We start from the raw sequence: 20,459 nt of genomic DNA, 5'->3' as shown, positions 1-20,459 counted from the left end.
TCCCTCTTGAGCACTCCTTCCGGGCCAGTTGCAAAAAGATATTTATAGGCTTCAATCCACTGATTATGACTGGAAATAGACATGTTGAAAATTTCTCATTTTCTGTTTTGTCAAACCGGAGTGTCTGTAATGCTTTTCTCCTGAGATAATAAGATGACGTAGCTTTATCAAGCACAGATGTTGCCTGTGAAAAGATAGATATTAAGCTGGGGCATTGAAAGATGGATCAGAATAACCACAAAGAAAGAGGAGACATGTTTTTTTCCCAGCCAACTCTCCCCATTTGTTGGGTGATAACGTATAATACATGGCTGGCTTCAGAAGAAATTAGGAAACAGTCCAGAACGGAGGGCCCAGTTTTGAAGGACTTTAACATGGAGATTTGAAGTGTCAAAGCCCATTTGCAACTGATGGGAAAATCCTAGTTAGCAGAATTCCACCCGAGGAGGAGAGAACGCATCTCCCCCGTTCACAGCCGGGTGGCTCCATGTCTTAGTTGCCCAGGGAGTCAGTGATACACAAAAGAGAAAGCTCCCAGCTTTCTAATATCCCTTTCTCCCAACATATCTTCCTAGATTAAAACCATGTGTCATTTTGATGAAGAATGTCAAACCTGTGTGTTTTACATAACAATTTACATACCTAATAGCAATTGGCACTGATTGCAACCCAACTCTCGCAGCCATTATAAACTTATATAACTACGAATGATTACAATGTTTGTCTGAAAACTGGTTTCTGAAAATAGAAGTGAAATTAATGTACTATGAACAGCTTTGCTGCATAATGCATTGACTCAGATTAAATCAAGGCCTAAGCAAAGCTCTTGAGTGCTCTGAAAAAAGTACAAGGTTCAATGAGGCTTTGAGAACGTGATGTGTCAAAGAGTGTTTTATTTTTATTGTATTCCTCATTTCTACTGCCAGAGTTACTCGAAATTCAGATTTGGGGGAAGAAAGGGGGCCTAAAATACTCAGTCCGTGGCACATTCCGCTCAGACAGACACAGTTATTAACTGTTCACTGGAGTTGCTGAGCATCCCGAACACGGGTTAACATCACAGAGAAGAAAAAAAAAAAAATAGAAAAAGCAATATCCAACGTACGGATGGCCAGAGGCTGAGCGAGCGCACACAGCAAACTCACCTCGGAATTCTCTCTGTGAATGAAGGAAGGCCTTCCGCCCGTCTGCTATAGCTGCCACCCGACTGCCAACTCTGGTGGGAAATATTGGTACTGTAGTCACTGAGAGTCCCCACACATGTCTGAAATGCAGGATGGGCCTTTAACATGGTGCTGCCATCCGTTATTCTATTCTGAAAGCAATAATATATGAAAATAGCTGTTATCTATTGATTATGGTCTTTTTTCTCCAAGAGAGTCATAATATATTACTATTTAATCAATGGCTTCTTCACAGAAGCTCGGTGAGTAAGTCCACTTTTAAAATCACACACTTTTTCCAAGGACAATTGAGCAATAGGGTTCTGCTGTCAGACTGATGGAAACAGGACTCAAATTATCCTTTTCCTGATCCTAAAAGTAGAATCATTTCCGTAGCTGTGTATTAATGTTCCTTAAGACATATTGTAAATCATCCCATATCCTGTTGTTGAATGAATGAATGCCCTTTGGTAAACTGTTTCCCAAGTAGGTCTCTCTCTCTCATTTTTCTCTCCCTCCCTTGCCTTCTTCTCTCCCTCACTCCCTCCCTCTCTTTCTCCTTCCCTTCCTCCTTCCTTTTTTCCCTCCCTCCCTCCCTCCTTCCCTCTTTCTCTCTCTCTCTCTCGGGTGGATTAGCACCCCTATTTCTCCTTCTCAGTTTATTTTTTTTTTAATGTTTAATTGAAATTTCTCGGAAGTACATTAATGCAATGCTTATCTAAATACTTATTGTCCCTCTAACAGTCAACCTTTGGACTATGTTTCAAGCTGCTCAAAACCTGGGAGGATATGAAACAGTAAGTGTTTAAATAACTTAAATGAAATAATTGTGCAATTTCACTTTCCCTTCTTTGACCAAAATGGGAAAGAAGCAAAAAGCCAGCAACCATAGACTGGCTTTTCAAATAGCTCTACCCTTTGGGGGTTTCTTGGGCCACTCTTGGAAATGGTCCCAATTAGTCCCAGGTTTGGCAAAATTGTAAACTTGTCGTAAAAAACGACAAGTGGAAAACATATGGAACTCTTCCTTGTCTAGGAAATCAGTTGGGTCTGTGATTTTTCCCCATGTTGAGAAAGGCTTATTATTATACAAGAGGCCAAGATGGAATAAAAGAAATTCCACTTGGCAACATACCTGACATCTGTTCATGTCTAATATGGGAAATGTATTAAAGGCTTTCAGAAGTAATCAGTATTGGCCATTCAGGAATAATATGCAGCAGAATCTCCTCTTATTGCGAGTACACACAAAAAGGCTTTATTAGACAAGGGTCAATGCCAATAAACAGGAAGTGATCAACCTAATTCAGAAAAGACTCTGACACTTTTTATCGGCTAATTCTATCTGACAGGAACAGGTTATTTTTAGCCCAAAGGAAAATTTGATGGCCACGGATTTTGTGGCATATTTTTTTTTAAACCTATAAAATGTTAAAGCAACAAACTTAGATTAAAATCTTGAAATCAGAAGAAAGAGCTGCATTAATACAGCCCGCAGAGATGACATCTGCAATAAAACCAATTGACACAGGAAGATGTCGTCACTGGAAATGCTTTCTTGTGCACACAGTGATCAGATTAAGTTGTGCAGTTTCTTCAGAAATTGAATAAGAAATTTTTTAGAGAAGTAATCTGGGTTATCTCTGTTTGGTAGTAAAATGACAATAAGAGACACAAAATCAAGAAAATAAAATTCATTTTAGCCCAGATATAATAACTAGTGTTTTGGTTTTTGCTAGATAAAACCTATTGTTCCATAAACTAATATCACAGTTAGATGCAAGGAGCTAAAGGACAGGGAAAAGGTGACAAACTCTGTGTGACACAGATGATCCCGTATTTATAGGACACATAGCTGCTGAGCATTCTGCCTTGGAAATCTTTGATAGGTTTATGTGTATGTGCCCACATATAAATTCATTTTAGATATGGTATATGCATGTTTATGAGGAAATATACATATACAAATCTACATATGAATTGCATATAGAATGTGCATATCATAGGGTCTGAGGGACTCACAGTCTTTATTTTCTCGTGTGTCCTGAATACAAGATAAACAATGTAATTATTACACATGGATAGCTCTGTTGATAGAAGTAGTAGAGAGGCTCCAACCTTGACTTTATGGTGACTGCCTCAGTAAGATACTGCGCTAATTATAGCCTTCATCTATGTGAAAAAGATGGTAACTTGTTCAGAGTGGGTCCCATAGATTTAAATCTTAACCCTGTGATCCAACCTATATTGTGAAGGACAGGGATAGATGTTTTCTATAAACTGAGAAAACAAACTCCCACACGGTCTTACCGTGATCCCTCATCACGATTTGGAGGTGGTCCTGGGTTCTTATAAGCTGTACCAATAATGTCCAAGGTCTGGCAGGTCCCACCTCACTGAAAAGAACTCAGGAATGGGTCTGGTGATCCTCTCTGGGTATGACTGGTGTCCAAGGATAGGTCTTGCTAAGTTTGTAGTGATTCATCATCAATAAGGGCTGAGCTCTTTTAGCCAATTTCACTTGTTAAAGTTAAAGTTGCAGTCTGGTTAGCAGAGGGAGATCCCACACCAGTGAAATAATTTATAATGATGACAGTAACAATAGCTGATATTTGTAGAGAGTTTTAGTATTCTGAAGCACTTTGTATCTGTGATCTTATTGAGAACTCACAACAACCCTCAATGGCAGATCCTTGATATATCAAAGAAGAAGAAGAAATATTCAGATTGAATATTTGAATACTTCTGTTGCAAATGTTGAATGCAAAAATACAGCTTCTGAATGCCGTTTACTTTCGAGGAGAGTGCTGATAGATTCATCTATTATCCTTATTCCCATGTCATTTTCTTCCCAGGTTCTCTTTTTCATGCAACAGCATGACAACAAAAATTGTGCATGTGTACAAGAATACTCTGTCCCTTTGTGAGGCTATATAGGGTGTTCAGAATGCTAAATGGACATAGAATATTGAAATCCAAGTTGCGGTTGGTCTTCCATTTGGATGCATGCCTTATAATAGCTAATGTTGACTTGCATCTGGAGGCAGACCTCTAAAGAAAACCAGACTGTGACTGCCATCTTCTTCTAGCTATCCTTTACCTTCCTTGTCTCCTACTGGACTGGGAGGAGAGGGCCCTGTTCTTTTACAGCATCCCCAGTTTCCTCTGTATCTGTCTTTGTCTTCTTGGGAGCCATTGACTAGAAAACCTTAAAGATGTAAGGATCTCATTGTAAATTTACTGATCTGCTAAATACAGGCAGCCACTTCTCTTGGGCAGATGACCCACTTTGACTAGTAAGAACTATATTTGATAGGGACTTTCCTTTGAAGTTAAGCAGAACAGATAAAGCCCACGTAATCAACACCGTGGAATGATACTTACTTTTTGCTTCTTTTCAAGTGTCTTCTTGACTTAGATATTTTCTTATGAACTCTGATGAATTTTGAAAGCAATTAATGCTACTCCTATTTTAAAATCACCCACTAAAAGGGTTCAAGAGGAGTCATTTATCCCATAGGTTTATTCTCTCTGAGATACCTTACTCCCAAAGCTCTTCATTCCTAAATTATCCATGTAACCTGAATAAACTCATTTGATTTCTCTGAGCTCATTCCTAGCATCTGACTAATATTTTTCCAGGGATCTAGGCAAGCAGATTTTATAACCAACCTTGATAGGGCTGTAGTGATCCCCTTATGTGTGTCTGTTGTCCAAGGATGGGTCTTGCTAACTTTAAAGATTTTCTGTGATATAGTTAAGGGAGTTGGGCTTAGTGATTTTATACCCTCTGATTCTCACAAGCTTTATGATCATTGTAGCTAATATTATCTATTAATAATACCCAATATAATATAATGTATACAATATAATGATATCTAATATTAATAATATCTAGTGTTATCTAAAGGAAGATATTATTAATTTATAATGTCTGAATTATTGACTTAGTTTTAAGAACATAGTATATCAAGCCAGAAGAGAAGTTGAGAGATCATCTAGTGCAGGGTTCTTAATCTAAAGTATGTGAAATTTTAAAAATACACATTTTGATTATTATATTTCAATAAAATTGGTTCCTATGTATTCAATTTTATGCATTAAAAAAATCTGAAATAAGACTTTACCAGACTATTTAAGAAAATCTATCTTTCACACACACACACACACACACACACACACACAACCCCACAATTAAAAACACTTGACCTAGGCCAATTTCATTATTTACAAGGGAAGCAGCCGAGCTTCCAAGAGGTCAAAAGACTCCTGTATATTCAGCAAGTTCAGTGATAGAGATGGCATTCAAACTCAGCCCACGTTCTCCCCCTTTACACCATCATACTCTGGTTGTGGAGGAAACAAGCATACTTCAAAGATAGGAGGATCAAGAGGAGAGTTGTTAGTATATGGCAGTAGTCAGTCAATCACAAGTGTAAAACGTGAAGTTTTATCTGTTGAGCTTCTGACTCATGGTAAGATAAAGACATCTCACTGGAATCTGTAGTGGTTACAGAATGGACTCTTTTAATTGGCTTGTTTTTGTTTGTGGTCGCAAGCTATTTCAAAACTTCTGGATGCTGTTTCAGATTGTGGGAGCCTTCAGTCACAGCCCTCAAATTGTATGACAAATTCAAAAAGAAAAAAAAAAAGACAGGGCAGAATTTGTTCTTCAGGTCTCTGTGGTGTGTCAGAAGTAGCTCTCTTCCTTCTGTTGGCCAGCCGGCAGATACAGAAATGGATGCGGTGTCTGTAGAGCCCAATGTTTAGAGCCCATTAATCTACTGGGATGGATTTGATTTTCTACAAAGGCTGATGCCGGCGCTCTTGTTGATGTACAGCGAGGAGCCCACGGTCGTTTTGTCACTTCCAACTTTCCCTTTCAGACATACGCTCTGATGGGGCCATGCTTTTCCCTTCCCCTCTTGGCTAGACAAAGGGTGGGTGGGTGACCTCTCAACTTCCCTCTTCCCTACCGAGGGCTATGGGTGTGGAGCTGATGGAGACAACTAGGGTCTTTCCAAGATTCTTGACACCTGTGTTGGTCTGAGAGGCATTTCCTGTTGGCTCGTTGCTCCAGTGGCCAAGGACGGCCAAGAGCTGGGAAGAGGATCACAGGGAGAACCCAAAAGTCTGAATGGATTCCTATTCTGGGAGCTTGGGATGATGGACCACAACAGTCCTTGCTAAGCCTGTCGATTAATTGTTTCCCCTTTCCCCTCCCACAAGTAACAAAGCCGTGATTTTTTTTTTTTTCTTTTTCATTTTGGCAAATGCTCGTTATCTTCACAATGTGTGGGTTCGGCAGTTTGACATCATTCTCTTGACATCCTCTGAATCTGACCTCAGTTCTCTGGGCAGACAAAGCTTCTTGCTTAATTTGAAAGTAGCTGGGCCAAGGATGATGTCATGTACTTTTGAAAGACTTGAGTTCCTGGAGTGCTACCAGGAAAAAAAAATGCATATTCGTTGAATTCGGCTAGCCCTCGGGCCTCCTGCAGAAGAATCTTCACACACTGGTCTAGAGCAGTCTTGGGAGCAAATGGCCCTTGGGCCTGTCCTGGCCACTGTGGAGCAACCGCAAGATCCCAGCAGATCATGGGCATCTCTCTTCTCACTGGGACAGATAGATCTGAGAGTCATTTGATCTCAGCATCCTCCTCCTCCTCTTTTTCTTTCTTTCTTTCTTTTTTTTTTTTTGAAAGACCCTTGATTTCATTGATAAAAGTACTTCCCACACTGACAGAGATCAGAGCTTCTCATCTACTTAGTAGATAGTATCATGACATGAGAGGATTATACATTGGATTTGGACCTGGATCATACTCTTTCTGCCAGGGCCTCCCTAGTGGACTCTGAGCAAATCATTTTACTGTTCTCAGACCCTACTTTCACATCTGTTAAATGGGAACAATGATAACACCTACCTTACAAGATTGTTGGAAGGATCAAATGAGATCATTTTTGTGATATCCTTTGTAAGCTTTAAAGAGCCATATTAATATTAGCTATTAGTATTAGCTCTCTGGACCTTAGTTTTCTTCTCTTTAAAATAGATTTAATTAAATGACTTCTAAAGTCCCTTTCAGCTCTCAATCTCTGGTCTATGACTTGCCCTTGCATCATCTCTTCTCCCCTCCAAAATATGGTAGCCAACCTTCTGATGATGAATCTCTCCAAACTTGATCAGTCTAGTTTCTCAGATGACAGTGTCCATCTGAACCCATGGTCAAGATCATTCTGGCCACTGGCATAGCCTTTGGAGATCCTTGGCCAATCTCCACACCACGAGAAATTATTAGAATTGATCTTTATTATAGGGATGAAGGCCCAGGCCCAGCCTTGTCAGGAGTGTATCATGAAGATGGTAGATGGATAGATTGTCTTTTGAGCTGAGTCTATACAAAAGATGGTCCCTCTGGCCTTTGAATAGCTCTTTAAAAACCATTCAAATCAGGCTGCTCTTGATGGCCAGGGGGCTTGAGACATGGGGAGAGGCAAATATTTTTTTCTCTCAGGAGTGATATTTTAAAAAATATTGTTTGCTTTGTTTATCAATCAAGCTCACATAGGTGAATTCTGCATCTAGGAAAGCTCCAAAGCAGCTAGTGGGGCTGGGCGAAAGAGGAAAGACTATACTTTATGAGGGATTTGGTAGGAATCAAACCTTATAACACCAGAATTCTTCAGAACCTCAGAAAGCCCAGTAGTGAAAAAACAAAACAAAACAAAACAGCAGACGGATATAGACAGAATAGGGAAGCTGAAGGTGAGCCAGATTCAGTGAAGGGCTGACCTAAAACAATTGCTGGCCGGATTTCAAATCTCCTACCCAGCTGGAGACCTCTGGTCTTGGGATCCCGTCACTGTGGCACTTACCACGTAAGGGATGCCATGTCCTGGATGCTACGTAGGCAGGCACTGGCTTTGCTCTGTATTTGCCAAGTAGAGCTTTTAGGGATGAGTACAAATGCCAGAGAGAGAGAGAGAGAGTAGGAAGTTTAAGTCTTGACTTACTGCTATCAATTAAGAGCTATGGAATGATTCGTAAAGCTCCGAGCCAGGAAGGTGAGGGGTTCAGCCCCGCTTCTGACACATCCTAGCTGGGTCATCTCTTCATGAACTAGGGAACTCTCCAGGACTGGAAGTTTCAAAGCTGTTGCTGAAAAGCTTTTGTAGACAAGATTCGCTCATCTGGGAGTGCCATATAGCAAGAAAATCCCAGGGCCAGGCTCTATCTCCCATATATTAATAGAAAGGGAAATTGGCCTTTTGGGTGTTAGCCATTGGTGTTTCCTCCCCAGACAAACTGGATCACGACAGATGTCATTACTTTGCTTCTTGTCGGTCTCCAAGACATCTTAGATACCCTACAATGAGTGGGCTTTTGAGATTTCTTATTTTAGGACCCATGGTCAGCATTTGAATGAAAAGTAAGTGAGAGTGAGTCTGGAGAAATAGAGCAAAGAGGAATTTGTGTCCAGGAGATCCCAGGACTTAAAAGCCTTTTGTAGTCGGTAAGAGCACATTTCATGGTTTGTTTGTTTGTTTTCCAGCCTAAAAAAAAAAAAAAAAAAAAAAAATTATCTTAAAACCTCGACCCATCAAGGGACGCAGCCCTTCAGTAGTTAAAATAGTCAAAACAGAGAAAACCTTGCCTAAGATCCTTCATTCATGATGACACTAATGTCGGCAAGAGCTGTAGAGAGACACGATTCCTATTAGTGGGGGCTAGCAAGCACCGGCTCGAGCCAGTGTGGACATGGTTTATTAACTCAGAACTGGGCCCTCCACACTTCCAGCTGACTCAGTTACAATCCCAGTGTGAACAGAATTCTTCTCCTTTGATCGTTCATTGCTTATTCTCAAAAACATCATGTTTTTTCAATATCACAAGCGGGTTTGACATTGGGGCCCACCATGGGGTAAGAAAGCACTGATTGTCACTACCTGTTAATCCAGTCATAATTGGAATTGTTTTGTGACCGGTGCGGAGAGACTTGGAATCTGCCAGCTCAGCTCTGGGAGGTAATTTAGGGCCAGGTCGCGAACAACCGGCCTAAAATGGGGGAGAGAGACATTAATAAGGACCAGAGAGACTTTGGCAAACACAGAGCATGGGAATCTGAGCAAATCTAGCCATTAGTCACTAGCCAGCCGCTCCACAGTGGATAGAACGCCCAAAGCCAAGGAGCAAACATTTGTAACCAGAAGGACTTTTCCCCAAAGTTGGTTTATCATTTGCCCTTGAGGGAGCACACGAACCAGGTTGTCACGGGCGGTATGGAAGATAGGGGCGACGGACCTCGGACGGTTGAGTTTAATACAACGGACTCACCTCTTTTTCCCTCTGTCCAGAGAGGCTCAAGAGCAGCGGTACGTCCAGGGAGTGACGTATTTTGACCGTCCTTTCTTCCCTTTTTACCTACGAAGTCTGGAGGAAAATCGGGCCTCTTGAACAGAATTAGCTCATGATTGTACCTTTAAGCAGGTTGGGGGAAGATTGTCATTAAATATAAAATCCTTATCAAAATATGTATTTTGAGTCTTGCTGAAAAGGTTCCTGTAACCATTTATTAGAATCTAAACCATCCTATGAATAGAGGAGGATTTTAATTTCCATTTTACCTGCTGGTAGACGTGAGAGGTGGTTCTTTCTAATAAGAACTCGCCAAACAAAGGGTTTCAAGACTACTTCACAGGGAATTGAACAATACTAAATAACATATTGTCTCAAGGCCCGACTTTGGCTTGTTGAGAAGGTTTTACGAAAATGAAGGGTTTCTTTTTATGTAAAGCAGGAAAGGCGCCATTTACCCTATAATATTTAACCACCCATCTCCTCCTCTTTAGATTACAATTACAGAGCCTAGATTGCAAGTTGTGAGATTTGTTTTCTTTCTGATTGCTGCTTGTGGCCCCTTGGTGAACTCCACTGGCAGCTCCGTGGGTATCTCAGCCGAGCCTTAGGCTCTGATTGTGTCAGACTCCACTAAAAGTAGCCCCTTGGCCACTTCTGTCTTCTATGGGCATTCACATAGGCCCTAGAAATTTGCCCCTTTTTATTCTTAGTTTCAAGGACACACCCACTAGCCTTGCCGGGATAGAGTAATGACGTGGTTTCCCCAAATGATTCTTTTGCCAGATCTCCCATCTGTTATTTTGTAGATTCCTAATTTCTTTACAGAAAAGAAAAAAAAAAAAAAAAAAAAAAAAAAACAAGAACATGGTAGGCAGTTCAGTATATTGTGAGATGTTTATTTTCATTCATCCAGCCCAATAACACGTAGCTCACATATTTGCTTGGGAGTGTGTTTAGATTTTGTTAGCATTTGATCTATAGAGTCTTTTGCTGACCTAAGTGAATAAAAATAAACAGCTTGTGACATATAAAGTTACAGATCTGAGTTTTGTTTTGGCGGACATGGCACGCTGGGATAAAAATACAGCCCGGGACGGCCGTGGCCAGTTTGATTTCCTCGATCCATTTAACTAATGAGCTAATCGATAATTTTGCTGAGTTCTAGTTTCATTCCAATGGTTAGCCGTGGGATAGGATGGAGTGAGATAGAAGTTGGAGAACTTGATTGGGGTGAACAAATGTCAGGATATGGGGGGAGGGAAAGGGAAATAAAGGAGAGCGGCCTTTTGTGAAACTAAATGGAGTGACATGATATTGAACCAACAGTCAAATTCCATTTCCTCCCAGTCAAGAAAAGGGATGAATATCAGAATAGGATACAAAGCCATAAGCTTATTGTATAATTCCGTAGCTTCCCTGCTCTTGGGTTTCTAGAACACACTGTTCTCTTGCGCTGTTGCATATGCATTCAAGGCTGTGTGCTCAGATGCTGTTGAATCTCTAAAGATGCACGTTTGAATTTTCCATTGCCGTTTTTGCAGATAACAGCCCGCCGACAATGGAAGCATATTTATGATGAATTAGGGGGTAATCCAGGGAGCACGAGTGCAGCTACGTGTACACGCAGACATTATGAAAGGTAAGAGAACACTTATTCTCAATCCTTGTTTAATTAAAAGCATGTTCCTTCGGAGATACTTGGTCAAGGATAAGGAAGAGGAGGAGGTCAGGGGACTTTTAAAAAGATATGGAAAACATCCCTCCGCTACTTTAATTGACCTACCACTCTGCGACGAAAATCTGAGTTTATATTTTCATGGTTACAGATGCTCGAAGAAGACTTTTCCATTTGGGTTTATGGGTTGGCGGTACCCAGTGGGGAGGAGTCTCCTTTCATAGGCTACTGCTACTGCTACTAACTCCCCCTAGAATTCTCTATAGGTTAAGGGCTGCCCCCCCAACTTGAACTTCAGAAAAACATAGCTCCAGAAATTTATTCTCAGACCTCCAGGGGAACCATTGGGGTCCTCCCCAGAGAGACTAACCCTACTCTGTTTGGAGAGTCCACATTGTTTTAGCCCTTATACATTTCCATGGTTTTTCTTCCTTCAGTTGATGTTTTTATCTACAAAGACATATTTGACATATGAAAGCCATTCTTTGCAGCCCCGTTTTTATAGGCTTCATCCTCTGTCAGGAAGGGTCTGACAGCCCAAACAAGACATAGCCTTAGCAGGACGGCCTGCAGCCGAAGATGTAGCACTGCTGGCTTTCTCATCAGGGCAACACCTGGCTTACTTGTGTCAGAAAAAAACAGTTAACAGTCACCACTTGTCCTTGCTTCATGCTTCGATTCCCAAAGCTAAACGGTGATTTGTTTAGGTCACACTCTGCCGTGATTACAGGTGATTCAGCAGGGAGGTGCCTCCCGAGCTCAGCATCCTGGTATCAGATGCAAGGCTTGTGAAATGCAGCCATCATTCCTTTGTGGATGGCCACGAACGTCCCAGACTTTGGGCAAGAGCAGAAAGCTTAGACAATTTGGCTGTTGGTTTGGAGGGAAGGCGGGCTCGTTTGTATTTGTGTTAATTGTTCCTCTTGGATGAAACAGTCACCTTCCATCTTGGACCACAAAGGGCCATAGTAGATGGTCTTCCCCATGGCCCGCTTAGGAAAGAAATGTAAACTGGGTGATGGGACAGGGGTTGCCCCGTGAACAAATTACCAGCTGACCATACGCGAAAATAGAAAGGATCATGTTAAAGAGTATTGCTGCTTTGGTTTCTGGGTTTTTTCACCTATGAGATTTTACAGTCAGAAGGAAAATTAGGCGTATTCTAAGCCATCCCCCCCCGTATGGTGAAGGTGAAGACATAGGGGCTAAGGGAGGACATAGGAGTCTGTGTGTGTGTATTCATATATGTGTACATGTGTGTATTGACATGACTTACCAACCTACAAGCCAAGGCCTTGTGACTCTGAAGTCCCATCTTCTTTCTGCTATTCATGAGATACCCTTGCAGTTTGAACCCTTCAAAAATACTAAAAGCACACTTGAAATCACTACAGAGAGGAAGCCGCAAGATAGAGTAGAAAAAATATAAATCTTGGAGTCAGGAAGTCTTGGGTTCAAATCCTGCCTTTTGACTTTTATTGCCTGTAGTTTAAGCATCTGGCAAGTGCATATAAAAATGGTGGTATTATTAGTATTGTGACAGTTGTTGTCATTGTTGTTGTTATGATTACTAACTAGGAGGTGCTGCAGCGGATGGAGTGCCGGGTCTGGAATCAGGAATGCTCATCTTCCTGAGTTCACATCTGGCCTCAGACACTAGACAGGGTCGGTGTGACCCTGAATGAGTCATTTCACCCTGTTTGACTCAGTTTTCTCTTAGGAAAAATGAGCTGAAGAAGGAAATAGCAAATATTCCGGTATCTCTGCCAAGACAACCCCAAATGACGTCACAAAGAATCAATCAAACATGACTGAAACAAAAATTATTACTGTTCTGTGTTTGGGGCACAGTTATAATGAATGGAGTTGGGTTAAATTGTAGCTTTTTCTAAAGATCTTTTTGTCCTCATGAATGTATCCCTGTGAGAGATTCCTAGAAAAAGCGTTTCAAGTTTATGTTATTAATTCTCCTCCCCACCAGTCTAATTATTTTTTAAAATTGAAATTATACTACATTAAAATACATTTATTTTTCCTTTTAAACATAAGAAACCTTGTGTGGACTTTAAAAAATTTTAATGACAATTCTTTGTGTCTTACACAAAAATCAAAACTCCCATTCCCTACACTATTCATTCTTGTTAATGGGCCTCGTGTGCAGAGAATGCTGGGAAGACCCAAGTCTTGCCTGCAAAACATATTGCCTGAGTGTCTCTGATCAAATCACTTACCTTTGAGTTAGGCAGCGTTCTATCACTTTAAATCATAAATGATTTGTCTCTCCTGAAAGAGACAAACACCCCAAGATGCTTGGTTTGAGTCTCATTGTGCTGTCCTTGCGAGGAAATTTATGACTGAAGCAGTTTGAGGGAAATGATTATGAATGAAAGGATGATTTGGGGGAGGGAGGGAGTCTGGTTATTTCATGAATAATCTCAGGGTCAAAGGGACTGAGTCCTAGGGAATTAGCTACATATACAGGGCTGCAAGATTGCCTTAAACCATCACTTTCATAGAGTGGGGCTTCATTGGAGGTGCTTAAAATTAGAGTTCTCTCCCTACCAGAAAGTACTATTGACTCTCCTTGGGCTTAGAAACATGAAAGCTGTTTTAGAACAGAGACGGTTTTATTTATGTCCTCTCTGTCTTCCAATTTACTTGTATACAGTAAATGCTTACAAAGTATTCTTAATTTGAACCTATATATTCAGCCCTCAGACCAAAGTTCATATTAAGACTCAGTTGTTTTGTTCATTGTGATTGGAGATTAACTTCAAAATCATGTATTCTGAACTGTTCCAGTTGATTTGTATACAGTAGATGCTTCATAAATACTCATTTGAATGTATGTATCCAGACCCCAAACCAAAATCCATATCCAGACTCAGTTGCCCTCTCTGTTGTGATTGGAGATTAACTTCTAAATCACGTATCGGTGATGGGCCCATCCAGTGTTAACAGAAATAATCTAAAACTCACTAAATCAGTGAAAGAAAAGCCTACGTCTTCCAAATAACATTGGAGAAAGAAGAAGGGTCAGAAATTCCTCATGGGCGATCATCTGGCCTCCCTGCCTTTGGAAACTCAGAACTGGCTCCTGAACTCATTTGTTTTGCAGGCAAATGTTACTCTTCTCTGGCATTTTCCACCATGACAGTAGCAACTGGCTTTTATTTTTACCCAACATCCACTTTTCTTTTCAGGAAGAGGAGGAAGAAGAGTGATTTACTGTACATTCCCCTCTGATTCATTCTTTTCAGGTCATGTGTTTCATGTTCCAGTAAATGCTTTATTTTACACTCAGGAAAAAAAAAAGTAGCCGGTATCTCAGTAAGTGTTACTTATACAGCATGTGACTCGGGCTACTTTGGGTTTATTAATGAGCATAGTAATGAAAGCACAAGTGATTGAATAGAATCAATGGATGTTTTTATTTAAGGCATAGGGAGGATGGCCACCGTGCCAATGGATGCATTGTTGTCGCCGAGGGCCGGACTAGCCTGAACCTGCCTCTGATTGGTCGAAATCAAATGGGTTCAAGCACTTCATAAAAATGGCTTTGTCAGCCTCGGTTTGCTTCCAAACCTATTCATCTCTGTCAGTTTTTAATATTAGTACCAGGTTCTTGGCCATAGTCCATTAGTACTGTATTTAATTGCTCGTGTTTCAGATGATTACCAATAGAAAAAGCATTTATGTTTTCCCATCGAGAGGCCGTTTCTATGTAGATGGCTCAAACTCAGCAGAGCCTCTGAAGCATAATAATAATAATGATGATGGTGATAATAATAATAATACTAATAGCTAATATTTACATAATGCTTTCACTTGCTTTATAGTTATCTCATTTGATCCTCACAACAACCTTCAGAGGTAGATTCTATTATTACTCTATTTCACGGATGTGGAAACTGAGGCAGACAGGTTTGACTTGCTTAGGGTCACACAGTGTGTCTGAGGTTGTCAGATGTTCTAAAATCCAAGCCTTTATTTCTATCCACTGAGCCAACTATTTTTTTTTATTCTTAATGTCATAACTTCTTGTTTTGTTTTTTTTTATTAAAGCTTTTTATTTTTTTCTATTTTATTTTTTGCTGAGGCAATTGGAATTAAGTGACTTGCCCAAGGTCACACAGCTAGGAAGAGTTAAGTGCCTGAGATCAGATTTGAACTCAGGACCTCCTGACTTCAGGGCAAAGCTTTAAATTTCAAAAAAATGCATGGATAATTTTTCAACATTGACCCCTGCAAAATCTTGTGTTCCAAATTTTCCTCCCCTCTCCTAGATGTTAAACATGTTAAAATATATGTTTTAAATCCAATATCTGAATACATATTTATACAATTATCTTGCTGCACAAGAAAAATCAGATCAAAAAGGAAAAGAAAAGTGAGAAAGAAAATAAAATGCAAGCAAACAACAACAGATTTAAAATGCTGTGTTGTACCCCAGTTATTTTAGCCTTAGCAAAAGGAATTAGCAAAAAGGATTAGCAAAAAAGGAATATCTCCCTATTTGCTGCAGAATTGTAAGAACTGCATGTTTTGCTCTCCATGGGCTGCCACCGTTCTCTTTTCAGAGATGCTTCTGTTTAGCTCGGGGAGCCCGAGTCTCTTTCTTCTGTCAGTGGCAGAGCAAATGGACCATGGCTTCTTTGGGGTGTAACACGCTCTTAACTTTGTTTTTTATGACAGTAATGCAGCTTACTTAAATAGGTCTGCTTTCACATGTGGGTTTCTTTTCTTCTCTTAAAAAAAAAAAAGAAAGAAAGAAAACCTTCACACAAAATACCAGATTACTGGTTTTAATTTTCCTGAATAAATTACATGGTCTCTTTCGGTGGAGTGCATGAAGTTGTTATTAGGGATTTGAAAAAGAGCTTTAAGACAAAAGTTTTTTAGGATGTGCTTTTCTGAGTATTAAGAAACTCAAAATCATAAACAAATGTCGTTGGGGGAGGAGGGGATTGCAATGGGGCCTCTTCCTGGGGTACAGACTGAGTTCATAGGGACATAGAGCCAAGCTGGAAGACTCCTAGGATGCCATCAAGAGCAGGCCCCTCGTTTTGCAGATGGGGAAACTGAGACTCGAAGAGGTAAACGTGACAATATTATAGAAGCACAGATTTAGAACTGGAAGGGAACTTACAAACTCCTCCCCTCCCCCCCCCAAGGTCGTCCCTTTAATTTTACAAATGAGGAAGCTAATGTTAAATGACTGATATAGTCACCCAGCTCATTAATGACCGAGCAGGGTTTGAACTGAGATGCCCTGGCGCCATGTTTGAACTCTTTGTAAGCCCCGATTCCCTTCCTTGAGTGTTCCATGGGTCCAGCATTTTGCCAAGAGATCAGTAAAGGCTCCCCCCCCCCCCCCCCCCCGAGGAATGTAAGGGGCCGTACCTGAGCCAGATGTTCTTGGGTTCATCAATTGAATGGCATCCAGAGGGGACAGCCTTATTGCCATGGAAGTGCAGGGTGGGGCAGGGCAGGTTACATATTTTGAGTGAGATAAAACTATGCCCCTGTGTCAATACTAAAAATACTCCAGATTCCAAGGCAGCTTTGCAAATTATGTGGACACAGGCCAAGGAAAACCAAGGTGATCTATGGCTCTGTTCTTTCTCAGCTCAGATAGAAATCTGGTCTCTTCTTGTACATTTTTGCCACCCTAAAGTTAAGTTGATGGAGCAGAAGGTCATTGAAGCGTGGAATTTCTGAATTGAAAGGGATCTTAGAGACCATCTAATCTGATCTCCCACTCAGAAATGAGGGATCTTATCTCATAGCAGACTGGCCATTTACTCTGGGCTGGGTGTTTCAGTGGGTAGAGCTGTGTGGCCTGGAGTCAGGAAGACATGAATGTGAATTTGATCTCAAATACTTAATAGCTAAATAAGTCATTTAACCTACCTCAGTTTCCTCAAATGTAAAATGGGATAATACTAGCACCTATCTACCTTGTTTTGAAGATCAAATGAGGTATTTGTAGAGCATAGTGCCTGGCACATAGTAGACACAAATCCTTCCTTCATGTCTCCCTTCCTTCCTTCCTTCCTTCCTTCCTTCCTTCCTTCCTTCCTTCCTTTCTTCCTTCATGTCTCCCTCCCTTCCTTCCTTCCTTCCTTCCTTCCTTCCTTCCTTCCTTCCATCTTTCCTTCCTTCCTTCTTTCCTCCCTTCTGTCCTCCCCAGGACAGATTAGCCAAATCTATTCCTAAATTCCTTTTCGTTCTTTAAAGCTATCTTCAGATGGTTATTATGATTAATAATAATAACAATAATACATATTCATATGGTACTACAAGATGAACAAAAGTATTTTCCTCACAACTCTGGTGAGAAATTACCATCCCTGTATTACTGATGGGAATACTGAGTTCAAGAGCTTAAGTGGATTGCCCAAAAGACACGCAGTTAGGAAGTCTCATTGGCAGCATTTGAGCTCATACCTCCCAAGCGGAGGACGTTGCTCCTGCTGTTACATCACTGCAGCTCAGCCATCTGGGACAACATAGAGCAAGTCTGTGGGCACATCCTCTCTCCTCTTAGCTGACTCCTCTGCAGGCCAGACAACTTTCTCTATCCCAGGATCATTGTAAGTCTTTTACTTTCCCAGTCACCATCCTTTGGGTGCTCTGCAGTTGCTCAGCACACTTTGATATACAGAATTAGAACTGGACGCTACTGAAGATCTCACCTGAGTAGGGCCAAGAGCAGTGATAGCCTGCGTCCCCTGATCTGGCAGTCTCATCGATATCATGAATTCAGGTGATGGTGGATTACCTTCTCGAGCTTATTTTCATGGTATTGTTTAAATCCCATCTTCAGTGCATATCCAAACTGGAAAATGCCTCAGGTGCCATCAAGGTCAGGCTCCTGATTTTGCAGATGAGGAAACTGAGACCCAAAGAGGTAAATGTGACAATATTATAGAAGCATAAATTTAGAACTGGAAGGGAACCAATTTACAGACCTCGTGGGATGACCTTGGGGCCTCAGTTTCCCAAAAGCTTAGGACTTGATGGCTTCCAAGGTCCCTTTCAGTCCTAGATCTGTGATCTTATGTTGGGTGTGATAATGTACCCTAACAGAAAATTAGTCTTCCACAGGTATTTCTCTTTGGAATAGCTCTTGGAATCCCTTCACTCTTTCTCTCCTCTTCAAGCATCCCACCAACTTTTTTCTGTCTTTCTTGAGTACCGTTAGCAGTTGATCATGGGCATTGAGGAGCTGCTCTGGGCATGGCACACTGCGAAATACAAGAAGAAGGCCTGGGAGGGTCTTAGATTAAATTGTAGTGATGTTTCCAGAATGGAGACAGAGATCTCTTTTAGCCAGGACAGCAGAGAAGAATTCACTGATGGAAGGAGGGAGATTTGAGCTCAGCTTGGAAGTATGAGTAAAGCTTTGGGTTAGGATCGATGATGAATATGATCAACTCTGATTCCCTACACAATATTTAGATCTCTGTTGGTCTTTGGTGAGTTGCAATGTGTAACAAAAGGGAAAAATATTGAAACATAAATGAGATTAGAAATATGGCTGTTTAACAGCGTCAGCAGAAGGGAAAAGTGGGGCAGAGATCTGATTCACCAAATGAGAAGGAAAAAATCTCTATTTAGGTGCGTATTCAAAGACTGTCTTCAGATGTAAAGAGAGAGACCTCTGCTCAGTGTCTCTGAGGTCTCATTGAGCTCCAGAATTCTAAGTTTTGGAGTTAGTCAGCTACAGGGCAGAGAGGTACCAAGGCTGAATGAATAAGGGCTACCCACAGAGCTAGGGTTCAAGTCATGCCTTGGATACACACTTGATTGTAGACCTCCAGAAAGATCATTTTCCCTCTCACTGCTGTAGGCATTTAGCTCTCTTTTAAGGGACAGAGAAGGTCTCCACCTGCTTTGGAACTCCCTGCAATCCAACCTCTTTGCCTTTTCTCCTCTCTTCACTGATCCTATTCTATCCTATACTTTCCTGCCCCCTTTTATCATACTTTCTCCTCTCTTATCCTCTCCCTTCCCTTTCCATCCCATCCCATTCTATCCTATCCTGTCCCATCCTTTCCTGTCTCCTTTTATCATACCCTCTCCTCTCTTATCCCCTCCCCTCCCTTCCCACCCCATTCTATTTTATCCTATTCTGTTCCATCTTTTCCTTTCTCCTTTTCATATCCCTTCCCATCCCCTTCTCATCCCATTTTATTCTATTCTATCCAATCCCATCCCATTCTTTCCTCTCCCCTTTTATCAGATCCTCTTCTCTCTTATTCCCTCCCCTCTTCTCCCATTCCATCCCATTCTATCCCATCCTTTCCTCTCCCTTTTTACCATATCCTCTCCTCTCTTGTCTCATCCCATTGCCTTCATCCTTTCCTCTCCTTTTATCATATTCTGTCTCCTTTCCCTTTCCTCAACTGAAGTCCCACCATCTTCCCATCTTTCTTCTCCGCTCAGTTCTCACAAAGCCCACAGCAAAGCTCAGTGTTCTTATCAGGGGCCCCCAATTCAAACAATCCAAGGCTAGTTTCTGAAACTTAGCCAGAAAAGGCTTATTCTATCACCTTTTCCCCCTCTACTCCTTTTAAATTTCCATGGGGCAGATCAAGAGAAGTTTCCCAATAAACTCTTTTTCACACCCCTAAAACTTTCTATTCCGAAGCTTTGGGGAACTGATTTAATATCCAGCCTCTCATTAAGGCCGCTTGGTATTCCTCACCAGTTCAAATAACTTCCTATTACGTGGAACCTTTCAAGAAACTTTATTTAAAACAAAAACAAACAGTCCATCCCCAAAGCAGAAAAACCCGTTTTTAAAATAAATAAATAACAGCCAATAACAGTCTCGATTTCAGGGTTTGGGTTTTTTGGATCTTTTTAGATTTGCCTTTAACACAAATTATAATTAACAAAAGAGTTTCCTTTCCTTTACCTTGGTGGGTAAGAAAACAACGTCAAGCCCAAACTTAGCCAGCGTGTTTGTGCCGTACTTTCAGCTCTCCCCCTCTTTGTCTGACCCTCAAAACTCGTTCAGCTCTCTGTGGGTCGAGGATTTTGTTGTATTATTTTATGTTTTCCTCCAGACTTTTGTCTTCCCTCTCTTGCAAGCCAACTCCGGGACTTCAAGAAACTTTACAGGTCCCATGTTTTATTGATATTTCTCATCAAGCATGCATTTAAATTCGAGAATAGATGAGGTGCCTTAGTCCCTTTTCTTTTTGATAAATAACAAGAGGTTTCTACTTATGATTTTCTGTCCTCGGGG

General features: G+C 41.0%; 1 protein-coding gene across 3 annotated transcripts in view; it reads left to right on the top strand.

Annotated features, from left to right (window-relative positions):
* Positions 1 to 20,459, top strand: part of ARID5B (AT-rich interaction domain 5B) — a 202,512-nt gene that overhangs the window by 168,717 nt on the left and 13,336 nt on the right. For all 3 annotated transcript variants that reach the window (XM_031956901.1, XM_031956902.1, XM_012551848.3), the window contains 2 exons: positions 1,908 to 1,960; positions 11,067 to 11,164. In XM_031956901.1, coding sequence (XP_031812761.1) covers positions 1,908 to 1,960; positions 11,067 to 11,164 — 151 coding nt within the window. The remainder of the gene's footprint in view (positions 1 to 1,907; positions 1,961 to 11,066; positions 11,165 to 20,459) is intronic.

This window comes from Sarcophilus harrisii, chromosome 2, assembly GCF_902635505.1.
Source record: "Sarcophilus harrisii chromosome 2, mSarHar1.11, whole genome shotgun sequence".
Lineage (NCBI taxonomy): Eukaryota > Metazoa > Chordata > Mammalia > Dasyuromorphia > Dasyuridae > Sarcophilus > Sarcophilus harrisii.
This window is presented reverse-complemented; position numbering and strand designations above follow the sequence as displayed.